This window comes from Carcharhinus amblyrhynchos, chromosome 24 (genome assembly GCF_965287045.1).
Source record: "Carcharhinus amblyrhynchos chromosome 24, sCarAmb.v2.hapA, whole genome shotgun sequence".
NCBI lineage: Eukaryota > Metazoa > Chordata > Chondrichthyes > Carcharhiniformes > Carcharhinidae > Carcharhinus > Carcharhinus amblyrhynchos.
In genome coordinates, this window is record NC_137347.1 from 28,754,047 (window position 1) to 28,773,952 (window position 19,906).

General features: G+C 45.3%; 1 protein-coding gene across 1 annotated transcript; it reads left to right on the top strand.

Annotated features, from left to right (window-relative positions):
* Positions 1-3,480: 3,480 nt before the first annotated feature.
* LOC145357715 (taste receptor type 1 member 1-like) lies at positions 3,481-19,415 on the top strand. Its single transcript, XM_080211140.1, has 7 exons — positions 3,481-3,744; positions 4,876-5,670; positions 7,140-7,163; positions 9,227-9,316; positions 13,240-13,452; positions 16,340-16,460; positions 18,487-19,415. The coding sequence occupies exons 1-7, from the start codon at positions 3,481-3,483 to the stop codon at positions 19,413-19,415; spliced, it is 2,436 nt and encodes an 811-aa protein (XP_080067266.1).
* The last annotated feature ends 491 nt before the right edge of the window (positions 19,416-19,906 follow it).

The following is a 19,906-nucleotide window of genomic DNA, read 5'->3' on the forward strand; positions in this document are numbered from 1 at the left end:
GCTGATAAGGACAAGAGCAGCAATATGGTGGAAACACCATCAGCTTCAAGAGAAATATCTTCCTAATTTGGATACCTATTATTTATCTATTATAAGTATCACAAGTAGGCTTACATTAACACTGTAATGAAGTTACTGTGAAAATACCTTAGTTGCCACACACTGGCGCTTGTTCGGGTACACTGAGGGAGAATTTAGCATGGCCAATTCACCTAACCAGCACATCTGTTGGACAGGGAGGAAATCAGAGCACCCAGAGGAAACCCACACAGACATGGGGAGAATGTGCAGCCTCCACACAGACAGTGACCCAAGCCGGGCATTGAACCCAGGTCCCTGGCGCTGTGAGGCAGCAGTGCTAACCTCTGTGCCACTGTTACTGTTCCCTCATCATCATTATGTGACTGCCCATCACCATAGGAGTTACTGTGATCAAACAGAAGGTTCACATTTTTAGGGCATGCCCACATGGACAAGAGCTGCTGGTGTTGCCAAAGTCACCCCCATTCTGAGAAAAAACAAATAAGGAGAAATAAAAAAGAGAATTGGCAAAATAGAAGAGAAGCAAGAGATAAAAACAAAAGTAAATGAGATGAAACACAAATGAAGGAGAAGACAAAAATGAAGGAAGAGACAAGTGAAAATAAAATGGCCACCCTTTAACTTTATTCAGTTAGTGGGAACAACCAGAAGTAAAGATGATGTGGCCTAGCCCAACGTTTTTTCAGAATTATATAGCACAGATACAAGGAACTCAGGATAAATTACTTCTATACTTTTTAAGTTTATTTATTAGTGTCACAAGTAGGCTTACATTAACACTGCAACGAAGTTACTGTGAAAAATCCCTAAGCCACCACACTCCGGAGCCTACCCAGGTACACTGAGGGAGAATTTAACATGACCAATTCACCTAGCCAACACACTTTTTGGACTAAGGGAGGAAACCCATGCAGATATGGCAAGAACATGCAGACTCTGCACAAACAGTGAGCCAAGCCAGGAATCGAACCCAGGTCCCTGGCCCTATGAGGCAGCAGTGCTAACCGCTGTGCCGTCCTATGATGAAAGCTTCACTCAGTTCAAGTGTTGATTTAATCCAACCAGTGAAAGATGGGTTTCAATGAAGGTTTGGCCATATCATTTTCATTCAAAGGTATACACTATGATCCACAAACATCCTCACATAAATTTTATGTAAATTTTGCACCCTTAGGTAAACACTGTATTTCAATACTGAGCTGATGTTGGGATGGGTACATAACTCCTGGTGTCATTGTTCAGCATGCTGGCACTGACAGTATGTTTCTTAACGTTAATGATGTTCCACATTGTGTTACTTGCAATGTGCCTCTCTGCACAAGACTTGGCTAACGGACATGAGGGAGAATGCTGTCGGATACAACTTAATTTGCCTGGGGACTATATCATTGGAGGGTTGTTTGAGATTCACATTGAATCGTACTGGAATCACTCAAAGCCAAAAATTTCCAAGTGTAAGAGGTAAGGAGGATTTGATGCTGTTGGCCGATACACACAAAAAGAATACAAACTGTGACTAAGATAGAAGCTTGTAGATTAGTAGTAGGAAAAGTGTCGAGGTAGCTAGCCCAGCCAGTGCAAGAAAACACTTCTTGCCAGTATAAAAGGGATGACTTCTGTGTAATTCTGCATCATTGATATATATATTGAGGCAGTCTCTTCACTCAATTCCCCACTTATATTGACATGATAGAAGAAAAATGCAGTCACCTCAAGCCTCGGTGGAGGTGACTGTAGTTGGTGGAGACTCAGTGGGCCAAATGAACTTCTTCTGCACTGTAGGTATTCTATGATTCTATGACTTTAGAGGTATCTCATTTGTGGTAAAATGTTTTGGAATGTTCTGAGGAGGTGAAAGATGCTCAAAAAGGCAAATTCTTTATTTCTATGCCACCTGCGTGTTTGTTGGTCCATCCCCCTTGAAATATTTCCATTCTCTTTGTTTGATCCACGCTGTGATGGCCATTGAACTTCCATCTTTCTGTTCACTGGAATTCTTCTTCCTCCCTGCAGTTTGTGAAAATCCAGACTAATTTTGCCGATTCCAACTCAATCTTTTTCCTTGGGATTCAATAAGATGGAATTCCTTCCCTCCCTCAGTCAAATTAATGAAATGATCTGGTCATTATCACAGTACTGTTTGTGGGATCTTGCTGGGCACATTTCGGTTTCTGCATTTCCTACATTACAACAGAGACTACACTTCAAAAGTACTTCATTGATGTAAAGTGCATTGGGATGTCCCATGGTCATGTAAAGCTCTCTAGAAATCAGCTTTCCATTCCTTGTACAATCAGTGCATTGTCCAAATCTCATAGCAATTCTATTCCCTTGGTTTATCTCACTTGTTTTTACTCTTCCCAGCCTTGTCACTGTCCTATTACCTTGATCCTTTGTTTAATCAATTTTAAAAATTCCCCAGTACCAAAAGACTGATAAGTTAGCTGTTAATTTTCCTCACAGACTCAAGAACATGCCAATGTTATAGTTAACAAAGCTCACCAACGCCTCTACTTTCTCAAAAGACTAAGGAAATTTGGCATATCAGCTACGACTCTCACCAACTTTTACAGATGCACCAAAGAAAGAGTTCTTTTTGGTTGTATCAGACCTTGATATGTCTGCAGCTCTGCCCAAGACTGCAAGAAAATATAAAAGGTCATGAATGTAACCCAGTCAATCACACGAATCAGCCTCTCATCCATTGACTCTGATAATACTTCCCAGCGCCTTGGAAAAGCAGCCACCATAACAAAGGACACCACGCATCCTGAAGTACTCTTTTTCACCTTCTTCCGTCGGGAAAAGCTACAAAAGCCTGAGGTCACACACCAACCAACTCAAGAACGGCTTCTTCCCTGCTGCCATCAGACTTTTGGATGGAGCTACCTCACATTAAGTTGATCTTTTGCTACACCCTAGCTATGACTGTAAAACTATATTCTACACCCTCTCCTTTCCTTCTGCCCTATGTACTCTAAGAACGGTATGCTTTGTCTTATGGTGCGCAAAAAACAATACTTTTCACTCTATATTAGCACATTTGACAATAATAAATCAAATCAAATCTTCTCCCTAGCTATCAACTGACTTTTGAATGGTCCTAACAAAAATTAACCTGATCTTTGTCTTCCCCCTACTTTAACACCATATTCTGCACCCTCTCCTTTCCTTCTCCCCTATGTACTCTATGAATGATATGTTTCGGCTGTATAGCGTGCAAGAAACAATACGTTTCACCATATTTCAATACATGTAACAATAATAAATCAAATCATCGCAACTCCTTTGGTAGGAGTTTGTCATTTTAGCAAGATTTGTCTTCTTTATTTTTATCTCTAGTCTAAAAAATTCATTGCAATACCTGGAAATAAATACAATTTTAAAATACAATATCTCACTAGGTTTTCAGATAACGGATATATATATTTTCAAACCATGAGGTTTGCAATCGAGGAGATAAACAACTCGAGCTCCCTTCTGCCGAACGTCACGCTGGGCTATGAGATATTTGATGACTGTGAAATCTCCATTGATATCCAAGGAGCATTTGCTTTTGTGTTGAGACCTCCAGAGCACGCTGTGAAAACTGCCCAGTTTGGGAACAGATACCAACCTTTAGTCATGGCAGTGATTGGTCCACGTACATCGGATGCTGCTATCGTCACAGCCAACATCCTTAGTTTGTTCAATGTTCCTCAGGTAATGTTACGTCAATTATCTTCCTTGCTTTCCTCTCAAATTCCCTCGCCTTTCAATAACAATGACACCAACTTACATTATTATAGTGGGGGGAATTCTCCAGCCTACCAGCCAGGTGTTTCACCAGCAGGAGGTGATACGATGTTCGCTGGTGGCGGGTTTCTCTGTTCCCAATGCTCTCAATTCAATTCAATTCAACTTTATTGTCATTGTATAGTGCACAAATACAAATACAATGAAAAGTGAGCTTGCAGGCTCCCAAGATACAAAGAAAAAAAGCAAATGCAAGTAGTCACTGTAAAATAGTGCTAATAGTCATTCAGTGTATACATGCATATTGCACAATACTCCTCACCTGGGCATTTGTCAAAGGATGGATTTCCCATTGATGTCATCACATGCCACTGCAAAACCCACAGGACAGGGTGTGCTACCGGTAGGATCAGAGCGTGCCACTGGCATACATAGCTAGAGAATTCCCCCCACTTCAAAGGAGCAATGTCAAACACAATTCGACACAGGGCCACATAATGAGATGTTGGAACGTGTGATCAAAAGCATGGTCAAAGTGGTAGATTTGAAGCAGCATCATAGAGGAGGAGAGACAGAGATGGACGGGGAGGTTTGGGAGGAAATTCTAGAGTCTAGGGCCTTGGCAGCTGAAGGCATAACCGCTGTGAAGGAAACGGGAAATGTGAAAGATGTTGGAATTGGAGGAACACGGAAATGTTGCGGAGCTTGGGGTTAAGGCTGCAGGTTTGATCAGAGGGGCAGGGGTGGGTTTAAGTTTTCGGGAGGTAACGGGGCGGGGGTGGGGTTGGGGCTGAAGGAGGTAACAAGAAGGACTGGGAATGGAGTTAAGGCTGCTGGAGGCAACCGAGGGTCTGAAGCTGGGGTTAAGGCTGCAGGAGGTAACAGTGAGGCTGGGAGGTGGATAGTGGTAGGGGAGGCGAGTTTAAGACAAGAATGAAAATTCTTAAATGAAGGCACTTCTTGACTGCGATCTAATCTGGGTCAGTGAGCACAGATGTGATAGGTTAACAGGACATAGCATGAGTCTCCAGAATTACCTGCGCTAAAAGATGATGGTGAATTTGATACAGAATGAGTGACTGCATCCTTCCATTGCAGATTAGCTTTGGAGCCACCAGCGAGGAACTGAGTGACAAGACATTATATCCAACCTTTATGCGAACCATCCCAAATGACGAAAGCCAAATTGAAGCGATCGTTCTGTTGATCCAAGAGTTTCGGTGGAACTGGATCTCAGTGATTGGGAGCAGCACCGATTACGGCGAGAACGGAAAACGCAAAGTGATCTCCAGTGCCATCGCGGTGGGGATCTGTGTGGCCTCTCACGGCACAATCCCACAGAAAACATCAGAGTCAAAGCAGGAAATCATCAACATCATCAATAACATCACTGCCAATAGGGCCAACGTTGTGGTTGTGTTTACTGATATCCAGATTGCAGAACTTCTCTTCCGGGTGGTGGTGGCCATGAACATCACGGAGAAAGTGTGGATTTTAAGTGAAGCCACGTCTGTCAAGAGAATGCTCACAGAAATTCCCAACATCAAGAGAATCGGCACTATCTTGGGGATTGCAGCAATGCGGGGCAAAATGCCAGGATTCCAGGAGTTTGTATTAAAGGATGTCACTGTTTGGAACCCTGGGATCAATCAAAGGGTAAAATACTCTGATCCTCAGGAGGAGAGGCAAGAATGCCCAGAAAATGGCTTCATGCCTGCCTTCGACCACTGTGTCCCATGTGGCTCTGACGGTCTTAGATCACTATTGCAACATTCAGACTGGCGTGTGGAGTTTAATGTGTACTCTGCTGTGTACGCTGCAGCTCAGGGTCTACATCAGTTACTTCAGTGCGATTCAGGAGGGTGCAAGAAGGAAGGTGCCCACCCATGGCAGGTTAGAAAATCACCAAATGCAACCTTTGATTTGGATGGGCTTCTCCTAAAGCATTAGTGTGGGTGGACCTTGCCTTTATGACTTAGTGTAAAACGGGTGACAGTGTGTTGGAAGCCTACTGTAAAGCTTCCATCATTTCTTTCTCATTGACTTCATTGTAACTAAACATTAGTAAGAAGTCTCACAACCCCAGGTTAAAGTCCAACAGGCTTATCTGGTATCGCAAGCTTGCAGAGAGCTGCTCCTTCATCAGGTGAGTCACTCCAGTGAGTCACTGCCCATCCCAGTCCAACGCCAGCATCTTCACATCATGACTAAACATTGGCAATGATGAATTAACAGCGCTTCCATCTGAAACGTTATAAGCTCTTCTCAAATCCCTGTTGTCAATTTTCCACCCACTAACTTCAATATGCATTTATATCGTGCCTTTATACAGCAAAATGTTCCAAGGCACTACACAGGAATACTTTCAAACAGAATTTGATGTTAATCCACAGAAGGAGATATTACAGAAAATCTTAGTCAAAGATGTAGAGTTTATGGAGAGGTGAGGAGGCAGAAAAGTTTAGAGAGGGAATTCCAGAGCTTAGGGCTTGGGGAGTAAAGGCATGGCTACCAATTGATTCTGAGGATAAAAGGATTGACATTTGAGGAGAGATTAAACAATTTGGGCGTATACTTGCTGCAATTAGGAGGCTTGTGCCTGAAACATCTGTATTGGATATTTTTATACCTCGATAATCTGACTGAGATATACAAAATTCTAAATAGGATTGATAAAATAAATGCAGACCTAATGTTTCCTCTTATGGGGCAATCTAGAACAAGAGGTCACAGGTAAAGATTGAGAGGTGGTAGGTCTAAAACTGAGATGAGGAGGAACTATTGGCATGGTGGCACAGTAGTTAGCACTGCTGCCTCACAGTGCCAGCGCCCTGGATTCGATTCCGGGCTTGGATCACTGTCTGTGTAAAGTCTGCACGTTCTCTCTGTGTCTGCATGGGTTTCCTCCAGGTGCTCCGGTTTCCTCCCACAGTCCAAAGATGTGCAGGTTAGGTGCACTGGCCATGCTAAATTGCCCATTAGTGTCAGGGGGATTAGGAGGTTAAATACGTGGGGTTATGGGGATAAGGGATGGGTGAGATTGTTGTCCGTGCAAACTCAAAGGGCCAAATGGCCTCCTTCTATACTGTAGGGATTCAATAATTCTGCTCCTTGCAGAGGGTGGTGAAGTTATGGAACCCATTGTCCCACAGCGTAGTGGAGTCTGAATCGTTGAATGGTTTCAATAAGGAAATAGATACGCTTCTAATAAAAAAGGGTTAAAGGGATATAGGGAACAGGTGGAGAGGTGGATTTGAGACCAGTCAGGGGTCAGCCATGATCTGATTGAATGGTGCAGCAGGCAAGAAGCACTGAATTTGTCTTCTTCTGCTCCTAATTCCTATGTTTGTATGTTCCAATAGTGGAACGACATCAACTGGGGACAGGCAAGAAACCAGAATTGAAGACGGCTGATATAAGAACATAAGAACATAAGAAATAGGAGCAGGAGTAGGCCATCTGGCCCTTCGAGCCTGCCCCGCCATTCAATAAGATCATGGCTGATCTGTCGTGGCTCAGTTCCACTTTCCCGCCCTCTCCCCATAACCCTTAATCCCCTCTCTTATCAAAAACCCATCAACCCGCTTCTTAAAAATATTTAGCGAGGCAGCCTCCACCACTTCAACGGGCAGAGAATTCCAGAGATTCACCACCCTTTGAGTGAAGAAGTTCCTCCTCAACTCCGTTCTGAACCGCCCCCCCTTTATCTTGAGGCTGTGCCCCCTAGTCCTACTGTCTTTTTTGAGCGGGAAGAGTCTTTCCACCTCTATCCTATCCATCCCATTCATCATCTTATACGTCTCAATGAGATCTCCCCTCATTCTTCTAAACTCTAACGAGTACAAGCCTAGTTTATTCAGCCTCTCCTCATAGCTCAACCCCCTCAACTCCGGTATCAGCCTAGTAAACCTCCTCTGCACTCCCTCCAAGGCCAAAATATCCTTGCGCAGGTGCGGCGCCCAAAACTGCACACAGTACTCCAGCTGCGGCCTCACCAATGCCCTATACAGCTGCAGCAAGACCTCCCTACTTTTATATTCAATCCCCCTCGCTATGAAGGCCAGCATCCCATTCGCCTTCCTGACCACCTGCTGCACCTGCAGGCTGGGTTTTTGCGACTCATGCACAAGGACCCCGAGGTCCCTCTGCACCGTCGCCTGCTGCAGTTTTTCGCCACGTAAGTAATAGTCCTTCCTACCATTCTTCCTACCAAAGTGGACCACCTCACACTTGCCAACATTAAATTCCATTTGCCATTTCCTGGCCCATTCGCCCAGCCTATCTAGATCCTTCTGCAGACTCTCCACACCCTCCACACAATTTGCCTTTCCCCCAATCTTGGTGTCATCAGCAAATTTCGACACCCTACACTCGGTTCCCTCCTCCAGATCATCTATATAAATGGTAAATAGCTGAGGCCCCAGCACCGACCCCTGGGGCACCCCACTAGTCACCAACCGCCAATCCGAATAGCACCCATTGACCCCCACTCTCTGCCTCCTATTTGACAACCAATCCTCTATCCACGCTAACACCCTACCCCCAACTCCATGTCCTCTGACCTTCTGCAGTAACCTCTTGTGAGATACCTTATCAAACGCCTTCTGAAAATCCAGAAAGACCACATCCACCGGCTCTCCTCTATCCACCGCCCTAGACACATCCTCATAGAACTCCAGTAAATTTGTCAGACACGACTTCCCTTTAATGAAACCGTGTTGCGTCTGCCCTATCAAGCAATTCCCTTCAAGATGCCTCGCAATTTCCTCCTTAATGACGGATTCTAACATTTTACCTACCACAGACGTTAAACTAACCGGCCTGTAATTCCCCGCCTTTTGCCTGGCACCCTTCTTAAACAACGGCGTAACATTAGCCGTTTTCCAATCCTCCGGCACTTCCCCGGAATCCAGCGACGTCTGGAAAATAACCACCAAGGCATCCACTATCACCTCCGCCATTTCTTTCAGAACCCTCGGATGCATTCCATCCGGTCCTGGGGACTTGTCCACAATCAGCCCCTCCAGTCTGTCGCGCACCACCTCTCTAGTAACAGTAATGTCATTAAGACCCTCCAGTCCTACCACCTTTCCATCGCTAACACCCGGCAAATTATTCACGTCCTCCTCCGTGAAGACAGAAACAAAAAAGTTATTCAAGACCTTAGCCATATCCCCATCCCCTACCACTAGGTCCCCTTTCTCATCCGCTAAGGGACCAACGTTCACCCTAGCCAGCCTCTTCCTTTTTATATATTTATAAAAACTCTTGCTATCCTTTTTTATATTAAGTGCTAGCCCAGCTTCATAGCTTCTTCTACCCTCCTTTATCAACTTTTTTGTCAATCTTTGTTGACATTTAAACCTTTCCCAATCCTCTTCTCGCCCACTGCTCTTAGCTACTCTAAATTCCTCCGCTTTTAATTTAACACTTTCCTTCACAATCTCAGAAGGTTGAAGCGTTGGAGGAGTTGACAGGGAAAGGGAGGGGTGAGGTCATGGAGGGAGTTGAGAACGAGGATGAGAACTTTGAAATGAAGGTATGGATTAATCCGGGCCAATTTTGGTGAGTGACCGCAGGAATAATGGTTGCAATGGACTGGGAATAAAATTCTTCTCATTTCTGAAAGACTTGTCCTTGAAACATCTGTATTGGATTACAATTTCACTAACTGCTCTCTGGCACCTTGTCCAAGTCAGCCTTCTGTGTTTCAAATCAGACCCACAAGGAATCCATCACCCTCCTCTTGCCATCTCCCCATTGGAGGGTCAGGTCCCATAGGTGCCTACAAAGAAATAATACTTTTACATAACTGATGTGCAGAGGTGATGGTCGAGCGATATTATTGGTAGACTATTAATCCAGAAACTCAGCTAATGTTCTGGGGATCCATCAGATGGTGGAATTTTGAATTCAATAAAAAAAATCTGGAATTAAGAACCTACTGATGATCATGAAACAATTGTCGACTGTTGGAGAAAAAAGACCCATTTGGTTCACTCATGTCCTTTAGGGAAGGAAATTTACTGTCCTTACCTGGTCTGGCCTACATGTGACTCCAGAGCCACAGCAATGTGGTTGACTCTCAACAGCCCTCAGGCAACTTGGGATGGGCAATAAATGCTGGCCAGCCAGCGATGTCCCACAAATGAATTTAAAAAAAGTCCAAAGCCCAGAAAAAGAGGTCATAACCTTAAAATTAGAGCTATGCCATTGAGTGGTAACATCAGAAAGAACTTCTTAATGCAAAGTGTAATGGAGATCTGAGCTCTCTGCCTAAAATGCTGTTGAGTCTGAAGGGGGGAATCTTCCCATCCCACTTGCCACAGGAATCATAGCGGGCAGGGGGAGGGACTGTGTAAAGGTTTGTTGACCTCAAGCATGATTTTCCAGTTTTGAGGCGAGCGTGGCTGGAAAAGTCCCACCCTGGGTGTCAATTGAAAAATCACCGTAAGGGAGACAGTGGCATAGTGGTTTTGTCACTGGACCAGGAGGCCAGAGCTAGAACAATGCCCTGGGGAATTGGGTTCAAATCCCACTAAGACAAATGGCAAAATTTGAATTCAATAAAAATTTGGAATTAATAGTGCAATGGTGACCATGAAGCCATTGTTGATTGTTGTAAAAACCCATCTGATTCAATAATGGGAAGGAAATCTGACACCCTCACCTGTGACTCCAGATTCACATCAATGTGGTTGATTCTTAAATGCCCTCTGAAATGAAGGGCAGTTATGAATGAGCAATAAATGCTGACCCAGCCAGTGACACTCGCATGAATACATTTTTAAAAAGGACATTTTTCAGGGTCATGTCTGAGCCCCTACCATCTTCAGCTGTTTCATCAATGACCTTCCTTCCATTATAAGGTCAGAAGCAGGATGTTAGCTGATGATTGCATAATTTGTGATGGTCTGATACTAAAGCAGCCCTTGCTTCCATACACCAATACCTGGACAACATTCAGACTTGGGCTAGGTCACAAGTAACATTTGTGCCACACAAGTGCCAGGCAATGACCAATTCCAGCAAGACAGACCATTGGCCCTTGACGTTTAATATTACTATTGTTGAATCTCCACCATCAACATCCTAGAGTGTTTATCATTGACCAGAAACTTAACATGACTAGCTATATAAATACTGTGAGGAGGTGGTGGTGAAATGGTATTGTCACTGGATTTGTAAGCCAGTGACCCTGTGTAATGTTCTGGGGCCTTGGGTTCGAATCTCACCACATCAGATCGTGAAATTTGAATTCAGTAAAAATCTGGAATTAAAAGTCTAATGATAACCATGAAACCGTTGTCAATTGTCGTAAAAATCTGTCCGGTTCAATAATGTCCTATAGGGAAGAAAATCTGTTATCCAGACCCAGTCTGGCCTACTTGTGACTCCAAAGCCAGAGCAATGTGGTTGACTCTTAAATGTCCTCAGGAATGGACAATGAATATTGGCCCAATCAGTGGCGCCCACATCCCATGAGTGAATTAAAAAGTCACGGGCATTCAGCCTCGGATCTTTGGGTAAGTTTCTCCAAGGTGGCCTTCATGACATACGACAACGCAGAGTCGCTGAGCAAAGACTGATAGCCAAGTTCCGCACACTAAGAATGGTCTCAACTGGGATCTTGGGTTCATGTCACACTATCTGTAACCCCCACCACTTTCCTGGGCTTGCAAAATCTCACGAACTGTTCTGTCTGGAGACGATACACATCTCTTTAACCTGTGCTTAATGCTCTCTCCACTCACATTGTCCGTACCTTTAAGACTTGATTACCTGTAAAGACTCGTATTCCAACCATTATTTTGTAAATTGAGTTTGTGTCTTTATATGTCCTGTTTGTGAACAGAACTCCCACTTACCTGACAAAGGAGCAGCGTTCTGAAAGCTGGTGGCTTTTACTACCAAATAAACCTGTTGGACTTTAACCTGGTGTTGTGAGACTCCTTACAGAATTAAAAAGAGAGGTCAGGGGCTGGGTATTCTGCAGCATTTAACTCCCCTGCTGACTTTCCAAAGACTGTCCACCATCTACAAGGTGTGTGATCAAATACTCTTCATTTTTCTGGATGTGTGCAGTTCCAACAAGTCAAGAAGCTCAATGTCACCTGGGACAAAGCAGCCCGCTTGATTGGTACCCCATCCAGTGCCTTAAACTTTCACTCCTCCACCACAGAGTGGCAGCAGTGTGCACCATATACAAGCTGTGGTGCAGCAACTCACCAACGACCTCCTTCCAAAACCCTAACCTCTGCCAATTAAAAGGATAAGAACCGCAGACACATGGGAACTCAATGACCTGCAAACTCCCCTTCAGGTCACACAGCATCTTGATGTGGTACTTTATTGCTATTGTTTCCCTGGTGCGGAATGTAGATTATGGAACCCCAGCAGCACTATGGGTGTTCTTTCACCAGAGGAATCACAGGAATTCAAGAAGGCAGCTCACCACCACTTAGTCATGGACACTTAGGGACATGCACTTTCCAACAAGGAATGGCAACTGGGAATGGGAACATTGCATTCTTTTTCCAACACAAAGATAGAAAATGCTGGAAAATCTCAGCAGGTCTGATAGCACCTGTGGGGAGAAAATAGAGCCAACATTTTGAGTCTAGATGACCCTTTGTAAGACTTGCTGAGATTTTCCAGCATTTTCTATTTTTGTTTCTGTTTCCAGCATCCACAGTATTTTGCTTTTAATTTTTTTTCCAATCTATGTATCCTTGAATGATAGTTACTGGATGATCAATCCGGAGAACTGAACTAATGAGAGTTTGAATCATGCTAAGTTAACTGGTAAATTTAAATTCGGCAAATTGAAAAAACAGTGATTAAAAAGCCAGTATCAGTGATGGTGACCACATATAGATTGTTGTAAAAACTGCTAAATGTCCCGAATGCCTTTTCGGTAAAGGAACTCCCTGGTCTGGCCTGTATGTGTCGCCAGATCCACAGCAATGAGGTTAACTCTTAACTCTCCTCTGGAATAACCTAGAAAGCCTCTCAGTTGAAGAGGTTTGAGCAGTGTTTGCAGGTGACCCTCACATCCTGAGAATTGTTCATGAAAAGCCTAGGGATAATTAGATTAATTCAAACACTTTCTGGCGAGGTACTGGCATATACCATGGGGCGAGATTTTCCGACTTCATCGCGGACTGTTTCTCTGGTGCTGAGGCAAATTGGCTGTTGGTGGGATCTTCTGGGCTTATCCATGTCTACTACCTTGCACTCACTATCAACGGGGAACCAACTGCAGGGCTGTCGGCATTGGTGGAACTGGAAGATCCCACTGTTGGAAAATCCAGTCCCATGGATTGAATATGAACGTCCCCCTGAACTATAAAGCATCCCACAAGCTACACGACCATTGGGTTGTACTTAGGTGAGTTCCATTCACCTGACTGTTTTCCACTGAAGCCCCTTTGCTGATCCTATCCTTATCTTCTCTTCCAGCTTCTTGAGACTTTGAAAAGAGTCAATTTTTCCCTCCATGGAATGCCGATTTATTTTGATGGGAATGGAAACCTTCCGACAGGATATGACATCATTTACTGGGATTGGAAGAATGAGGTTGTTTCCTTCAAAGTGATTGGTTCATACAAGTCTCACCCAGGACAATTTCAGATTGATGGCTCTTTGATCCAATGGAATTCACAAGGAGGAGAGGTAACTTACCTCATTCAATATTGAGAATTGTCTCTTTTTTCTAAATAATGGAGAGACTTTTCCCGTCTCGCCCACCATGGGAATCGTAGCGTGCAGAACATGGATCATGCAAAGGCCCATTGACCTTGAGTGGGATTTTCCGGCTTTGGGGTGAGCACGGCCAGACAATCCCACCCAGTGTGGGCAGAACGGTGGCACAGTGGTTAGCACTGCTGCCTCACAACACAGGGACCCGGGTTCGATTCCCGACTTGGGTCACTGACTGTGTGGAGTTTGCACATTCTCCCCATGTCTGCGTGAGTTTCCTCTGGGTGCTCGGGTTTCCTCCCACAGTCCAAAGATGTATGGGTTAAATGGATTGGCCATACTAAATTGCCCCTTAGTGCCAGGGGGACTAGCTAGGTTAAATACATGGTGTTATGGGGATAGCGCCTGGGTGGGATTGCGGTTGGTGCAGACTCAATGGGCTGAATGGTCTTCTTCTGCACTGTGGGAGTCTATAATGATTCTCTATGAATATTTCCTGCCCTACTTTTCTCTCTTCTCCTGAAGCCAGAGGATGATAGAAGATGTAGAAGCTATTGAGAGGGTACAGAGGAGATTTACAAGGATGTTGCCTGGACTGGGAGGCATGCCTTATGAAGTTAGGTTGAGGGAGCTGGGACTCTTTTCCCTGGAGAGACGAAGGTTGAGAGGCGACCTGATAGAAGTTTACAAAATGTTGAGAGGAATAGATAGGGTGGACTCTCAGAGGCTATTTCCCCGGGTTGAAATGGTTGCTACGAGAGGACACAGATTTAAGGTGCGGGGAGGGAGGTTCAGAAGTGATGTTAGGGGTTAATGACATTACTGTTACTAGAGAGGTGGTGCTCGACAGACTGGAGGGGCTGATTGTGGACAAGTCCCCAGGACCGGATGGAATGCATCCGAGGGTTCTGAAAGAAATGGCGGAGGTGATAGTGGATGCCTTGGTGGTTATTTTCCAGACGTCGCTGGATTCCGGGGAAGTGCCGGAAGATTGGAAAACGGCTAATGTTACGCCGTTGTTTAAGAAGGGTGCCAGGCAAAAGGCGGGGAATTATAGGCCGGTTAGTTTAACGTCTGTGGTAGGTAAAATGTTAGAATCCATCATTAAGCAGGAAATTGCGAGGCATCTTGAAGGGAATTGCTTGATAGGGCGGACGCAACACGGTTTCATTAAAGGGAAGTCGTGTCTGACAAATTTACTGGAGTTCTATGAGGATGTGTCTAGGGCAGTGGATAGAGGAGAGCCGGTGGATGTGGTCTTTCTGGATTTTCAGAAGGCGTTTGACAAGGTACCTCACAAGAGGTTATTGCAGAAGGTCAGGGGACATGGAGTTGGGGGTAGGGTGTTAGCGTGGATAGAGGATTGGTTGTCAAATAGGAGGCAGAGAGTGGGGGTCAATGGGTGCTATTTGGATTGGCGGATGGTGACTAGTGGGGTGCCCCAGGGGTCGGTGCTGGGGCCTCAGCTATTTACCATTTATATAGATGATCTGGAGGAGGGAACCGAGTGCAGGGTGTCGAAATTTGCTGATGACACCAAGATTGGGGGAACGGCAAATTGTGCGGAGGGTGTGGAGAGTCTGCAGAAGGATCTAGATAGGCTGGGCGAATGGGCCAGGAAATGGCAAATGGAATTTAATGTTGGCAAGTGTGAGGTGGTCCACTTTGGTAGGAAGAATGGTAGGAAGGACTATTACTTACGTGGCGAAAAACTGCAGCAGGCGACGGTGCAGAGGGACCTCGGGGTCCTTGTGCATGAATCGCAAAAACCCAGCTTGCAGGTGCAGCAGGTGGTCAGGAAGGCGAATGGGATGCTGGCCTTCATAGCGAGGGGGATTGAATATAAAAGTAGGGAGGTCTTGCTGCAGCTGTATAGGGCATTGGTGAGGCCGCAGCTGGAGTACTGTGTGCAGTTTTGGGCGCCGCACCTGCGCAAGGATATTTTGGCCCTGGAGGGAGTGCAGAGGAGGTTTACTAGGCTGATACCGGAGTTGAGGGGATTGAGCTATGAGGAGAGGCTGAATAAACTAGGCTTGTACTCGTTAGAGTTTAGAAGAATGAGGGGAGATCTCATTGAGACGTATAAGATGATGAATGGGATGGATAGGATAGAGGTGGAGAGACTCTTCCCGCTCAAAAAAGACAGTAGGACTAGGGGGCACAGCCTCAAGATAAAGGGGAGGCGGTTTAGAACGGAGTTGAGGAGGAACTTCTTCACTCAAAGGGTGGTGAATCTCTGGAATTCTCTGCCCGTTGAAGTGGTGGAGGCTGCCTCGCTAAATATTTTTAAGAAGCGGGTTGATGGGTTTTTGATAAGAGAAGGGATTAAGGGTTATGGGGAGAGGGCGGGAAAGTGGAACTGAGCCACGACAGATCAGCCATGATCTTATTGAATGGCGGGGCAGGCTCGAAGGGCTAGATGGCCTACTCCTGCTCCTATTTCTTATGTTCTTATTTCTTATGTAAGTTTTTCACTCAGAGGGTGGTGAGTGAATGGAATTGGCTGCCGTCAGTGGTGGTGGAGGCGAACTCGCTGGGGTCTTTTAAAAGACTTCTGGATGAGTATATGGGGTTTAATGAGATTGAGGGTTATAGATAGGTCTGTAGGTTGGTAGGTGTTGATGTGATCGGCACAACTCGTGGGCCGAAGGGCCTGTTTGTGCTGTAGTGTTCTATGTTCTATGTTAAGATATCTTCAACCCTCAAGGATCTAGTAGCCATACCTCATCGGCCAAGATAACTTCATTGTGAAGGGATTCGAGTCAAGCCTGATCCTTAACATTGGGAAAGCTGATATCTCCTTAAAGAGTAAATATTCTACATAAAAAATTTACAATCATTATTTTCTTGTTCCAAACAGATTCCTACTTCAAACTGTTCCAGCGAATGCCAACCCGGTCAGATAAAAGTTATTGTTGGCTTCCAACTATGTTGTTTCATTTGCAAGGATTGTGCTGAAGGAACGTTCCAGAGTGAAAATGGTTTGTATAAAGCAGTCTCTACCCAGGTGTTTTCTGTTATGAAGGGGTCAGGGGAGGGGAGAAAGCAATGTGAGGATCATTTTATGATGATCTGGCCAAACGTTTCCAGCCCTTTGTGGCAGGTCTCTTGCAATGAGGTTGGTGAACCACTGGAATCTCCACTCGCAATGGCGGGACTGGAAGATCCCTCTAGTGGGAAGGACTGAATAATACCAGCCTCTGTAATGACACATTCTTCTTTCCAATAAATGTCCTATCTCCAATAAATATCCTCTGGGGAATGCAGTGGAGAAGAAAGGGGGACACTCTTATATGCTCACTATTAATGGGGGCGATTCTCCCCTCCCTGATGTTTTAGCGCAGTGGGCTGGGAGATTTCAGCAGGGCTGGATTAGTAATATCCGTGTTGGGCGTAAAGTCCCGAGTGCGTCTTCCAGTGCCGGATTTCTGGTACCATCAACCCTGGGTCCACTAGCCTCTCAACCCCTCCCCCACCAGGAGAATTTTGCTCCAGTGGGGTTTACAGTAGATCCCCACTGGGCATTGGCACATTGGCAGTGCCAGCCTAGCCCCTCGCACTGCTCAAGGGACAAGGTGCCAATGCCCGGGCAGGGAGTTTGGGGGGGGGTGGTGGCGATTGGTGGGGGGTGGGGGCTCCCACTGCCACTTTTCAGTCAATATCAGTGGGGGAGGGTGGCCAGCAATCGAGGCTGAACATTGGGATGGGGGGGGCAGCCTGCTTGGAAGGGGGAGGTGGTCAGAACTGCAGAGTGGGGAGTGTCGGCACTGGGGTGGTAAAGGGGGGGTTGGAATTGCTAGTCTATGGGGGGGGAGGTGGGAGGTGGGATCTGTGAGGGAACGGGAGATCAGGGCTCTGGGGAGGGGGTAGGTTGATAGGAGGGAGCAGCGTTATGGGAATCACGGGATTGCCAGAGATTGAGTTGGCCAACAATCCGGAGGCTGGCAGTATAGTATTACTGCGTATGCACCGATCTCGGCGCTAACAGATCAGCGCATGTGCAATGACCCGCTCAGTGCTGGCCTGTCCAGTGGGAATAGGCCCTGCCCACTGATTTTTAATGGCATTTACGCTAGTGCACTTAGCGGTGCACAGAACGTGGGAGATTCATTTTCAAACTCCCACTAACAAAATCCATGTGATTTACTCCAGTTTTTACACAAATTCAACACTTAGAATTTTTTTGGGGAGAATCGTCCCCACTGTGTTTATATAATTTGCCTGATTGCAAAACCACAGTAGTTATGGCACAGAAGAAAACCATTGTGCCTCTGCTGGTGCTATGGGTGGCACGGTGGCACAGTGGTCAACACTGCTGTCTCAGAGCGCCAGGAACTAGGGTTCGATTCTTGAGTCACTGTGCGAAGTCTACGCGTGCTCTCTGTGTCTGCATGGGTTTCCTCCGGGAGCTCCGGTATCTTCCCATAGTCCGAAAGACGTGTCCGTTATGTGCATTGGCCGTGCTAAATTCTCCCTCAGTGCACCCGAACAGACGACAGAATGTGGTGACTAGAGGATTTTCACAGTAATTTCATTGCAGTGTTAATGTAAGCCTTACTTGAAACACTAATAAAATGAAATTTAATCCAGAGTCCATCAAATCTGGCATCCTAGAGACTGAGGGCAGATTTCAGATGTTGCCAGATTTCAGACTGTAGGGGTGGTTGGGGCCATGGGCAGTTCTAGACAAATTCTCAATTTGCATCCCCCCCACAACCCCTGTTCTGGCTCCTACAACATCCCACACTCTAACCCTCCCTCACCTCCACCTCTAGCTTTAATTTGTAGCTCTCAATTTTCCAATTTCTCCTGGAATTAAAATCGCTCTTTAACCCAACTTATCATCATCTAACTAACTCTTCCCTCAATCCCTACTTGATGTGAAGCAACTTTGGGATGTTTGCTACATTAAAGGTCATACATAAGTATGCATTATTGTAATCAAGGCATTGGAAAAGATCTAGCCAACCCCCATATTCTTATAGGTTTCTCTGTTTTCTTTTGCAGAGTGCATCCCTTGCGACCTAAACCAGTGGTCACCCTCAAAGAGCACTGTTTGCCACAACAGACATGTGGTGTACCTAAGATGGGATGCCAGCATTTCGATAGTGATAGCCTTGGGGATAGGGATTGGACTCATATTGCAATTGCTGATTGGCGCCATCTTTGCCATTCACCTTGACACCCCTGTTGTCAAGGCTGCGGGCGGGAAGCTGTGTTTTGTCCTTCTGTCGGCCTTGGCCGTCAGCTACAGCAGTGTGTACTCCTTCATTGGGGAACCAAGTGTTGGCATTTGTATCACCAGGAAGCTATTATTCACGGTTAGCTACACAACCTGCCTGGCGTGTCTACTTGTTAGATCCTTTCAGCTCGTGCTCATCTTCAAAATGGCCAGCAAGCTGCCGCAGGCTTACACATATTGGGTTAGATACAATGGGCAGTATATTTTTGTGTTTCTAGCCACCATCATTGAGATTGCCGTATCCTTCATATGGATATTCTCCAAGTTTCCGATCTTTGAGAGGAACTATGATCTTTCCAAAACTGAAGTAATTTTGCTGTGCGGCCCCACAAATCTTTTTCTCTCCCTCCTGTCTATTAGTGGACTGATTTCTCTCAGTTTACTTTGCTTTGTGTTTGCCTACTTGGGAAAAAATCTGCCCAAAAACTACAACGAGGCTAAATATATTGCATTCAGCATGGCACTGGTCTTGATTTCTTGGATCTTCCTGTTCTTGGTGCTTGTCTCCAGTTCTGAGAGTTACATCCCAGGTGTCGAGGCAGCTGTTGTCCTTCTAAATTCCTATTCCATCACTGTCGGATATTTCTTCCCAAAATGCTACATCATTCTCCTTAAGCCGGAGCGCAACACCACGACATTTTTCCAAACATGTATCCAGGAATACACAAGGAACAGGGTAACTCAACAACCATGACATTTACTAACAATCCAAAGCTTTGTTACTCTTCACATCATCTTCCTTTTGTTGACTGAGACCCTCGCTCCAATCTATTGACAGACACAACACCATTATTCTCGAATCAAATCACTTCCTCGCTAAACAAAATATAAAATCCCAATGCTTATCACTGCTGTACGCTGCTTAGAGCACACAGATTATTTTACCTCTCTCCCCTTGCTACCACTACAAACTCCTCAACATATGTTTAAACAAACAACACTTATCTAATAACTTCTAGCAAAGTTGTGGAGATGTCACCACCTAGCCAGGCATGAATAGGGTTTGAACTCCATCTTCAAGCTGAAAGCTTGAAGCTCTCTTCCACAATGATTCTGTCGAAAGTTTCACACTAATTTGGCTGAATCTGTGACAATAGTTACACCTTCCTTGGGATTGTGTGCCTGCTTGTGTTCCTCTGTTCCTCTTTTTGATAGATGTCCATGTTAATATAACATTGTGACAGT

Excerpts from the sequence above, each read along its gene's own strand:
- LOC145357715 (XM_080211140.1), top strand. The coding sequence starts at position 3,481 with ATGAGGTTTGCAATCGAGGAGATAAACAACTCGAGCTCCCTTCTGCCG. Across the intron at positions 7,164-9,226 it reads ACGACATCAACTGGGGACAG|AAGGTTGAAGCGTTGGAGGA; the intron begins GCAAGAAACCAG and ends TCACAATCTCAG. Across the intron at positions 13,453-16,339 it reads GGAATTCACAAGGAGGAGAG|ATTCCTACTTCAAACTGTTC; the intron begins GTAACTTACCTC and ends TGTTCCAAACAG.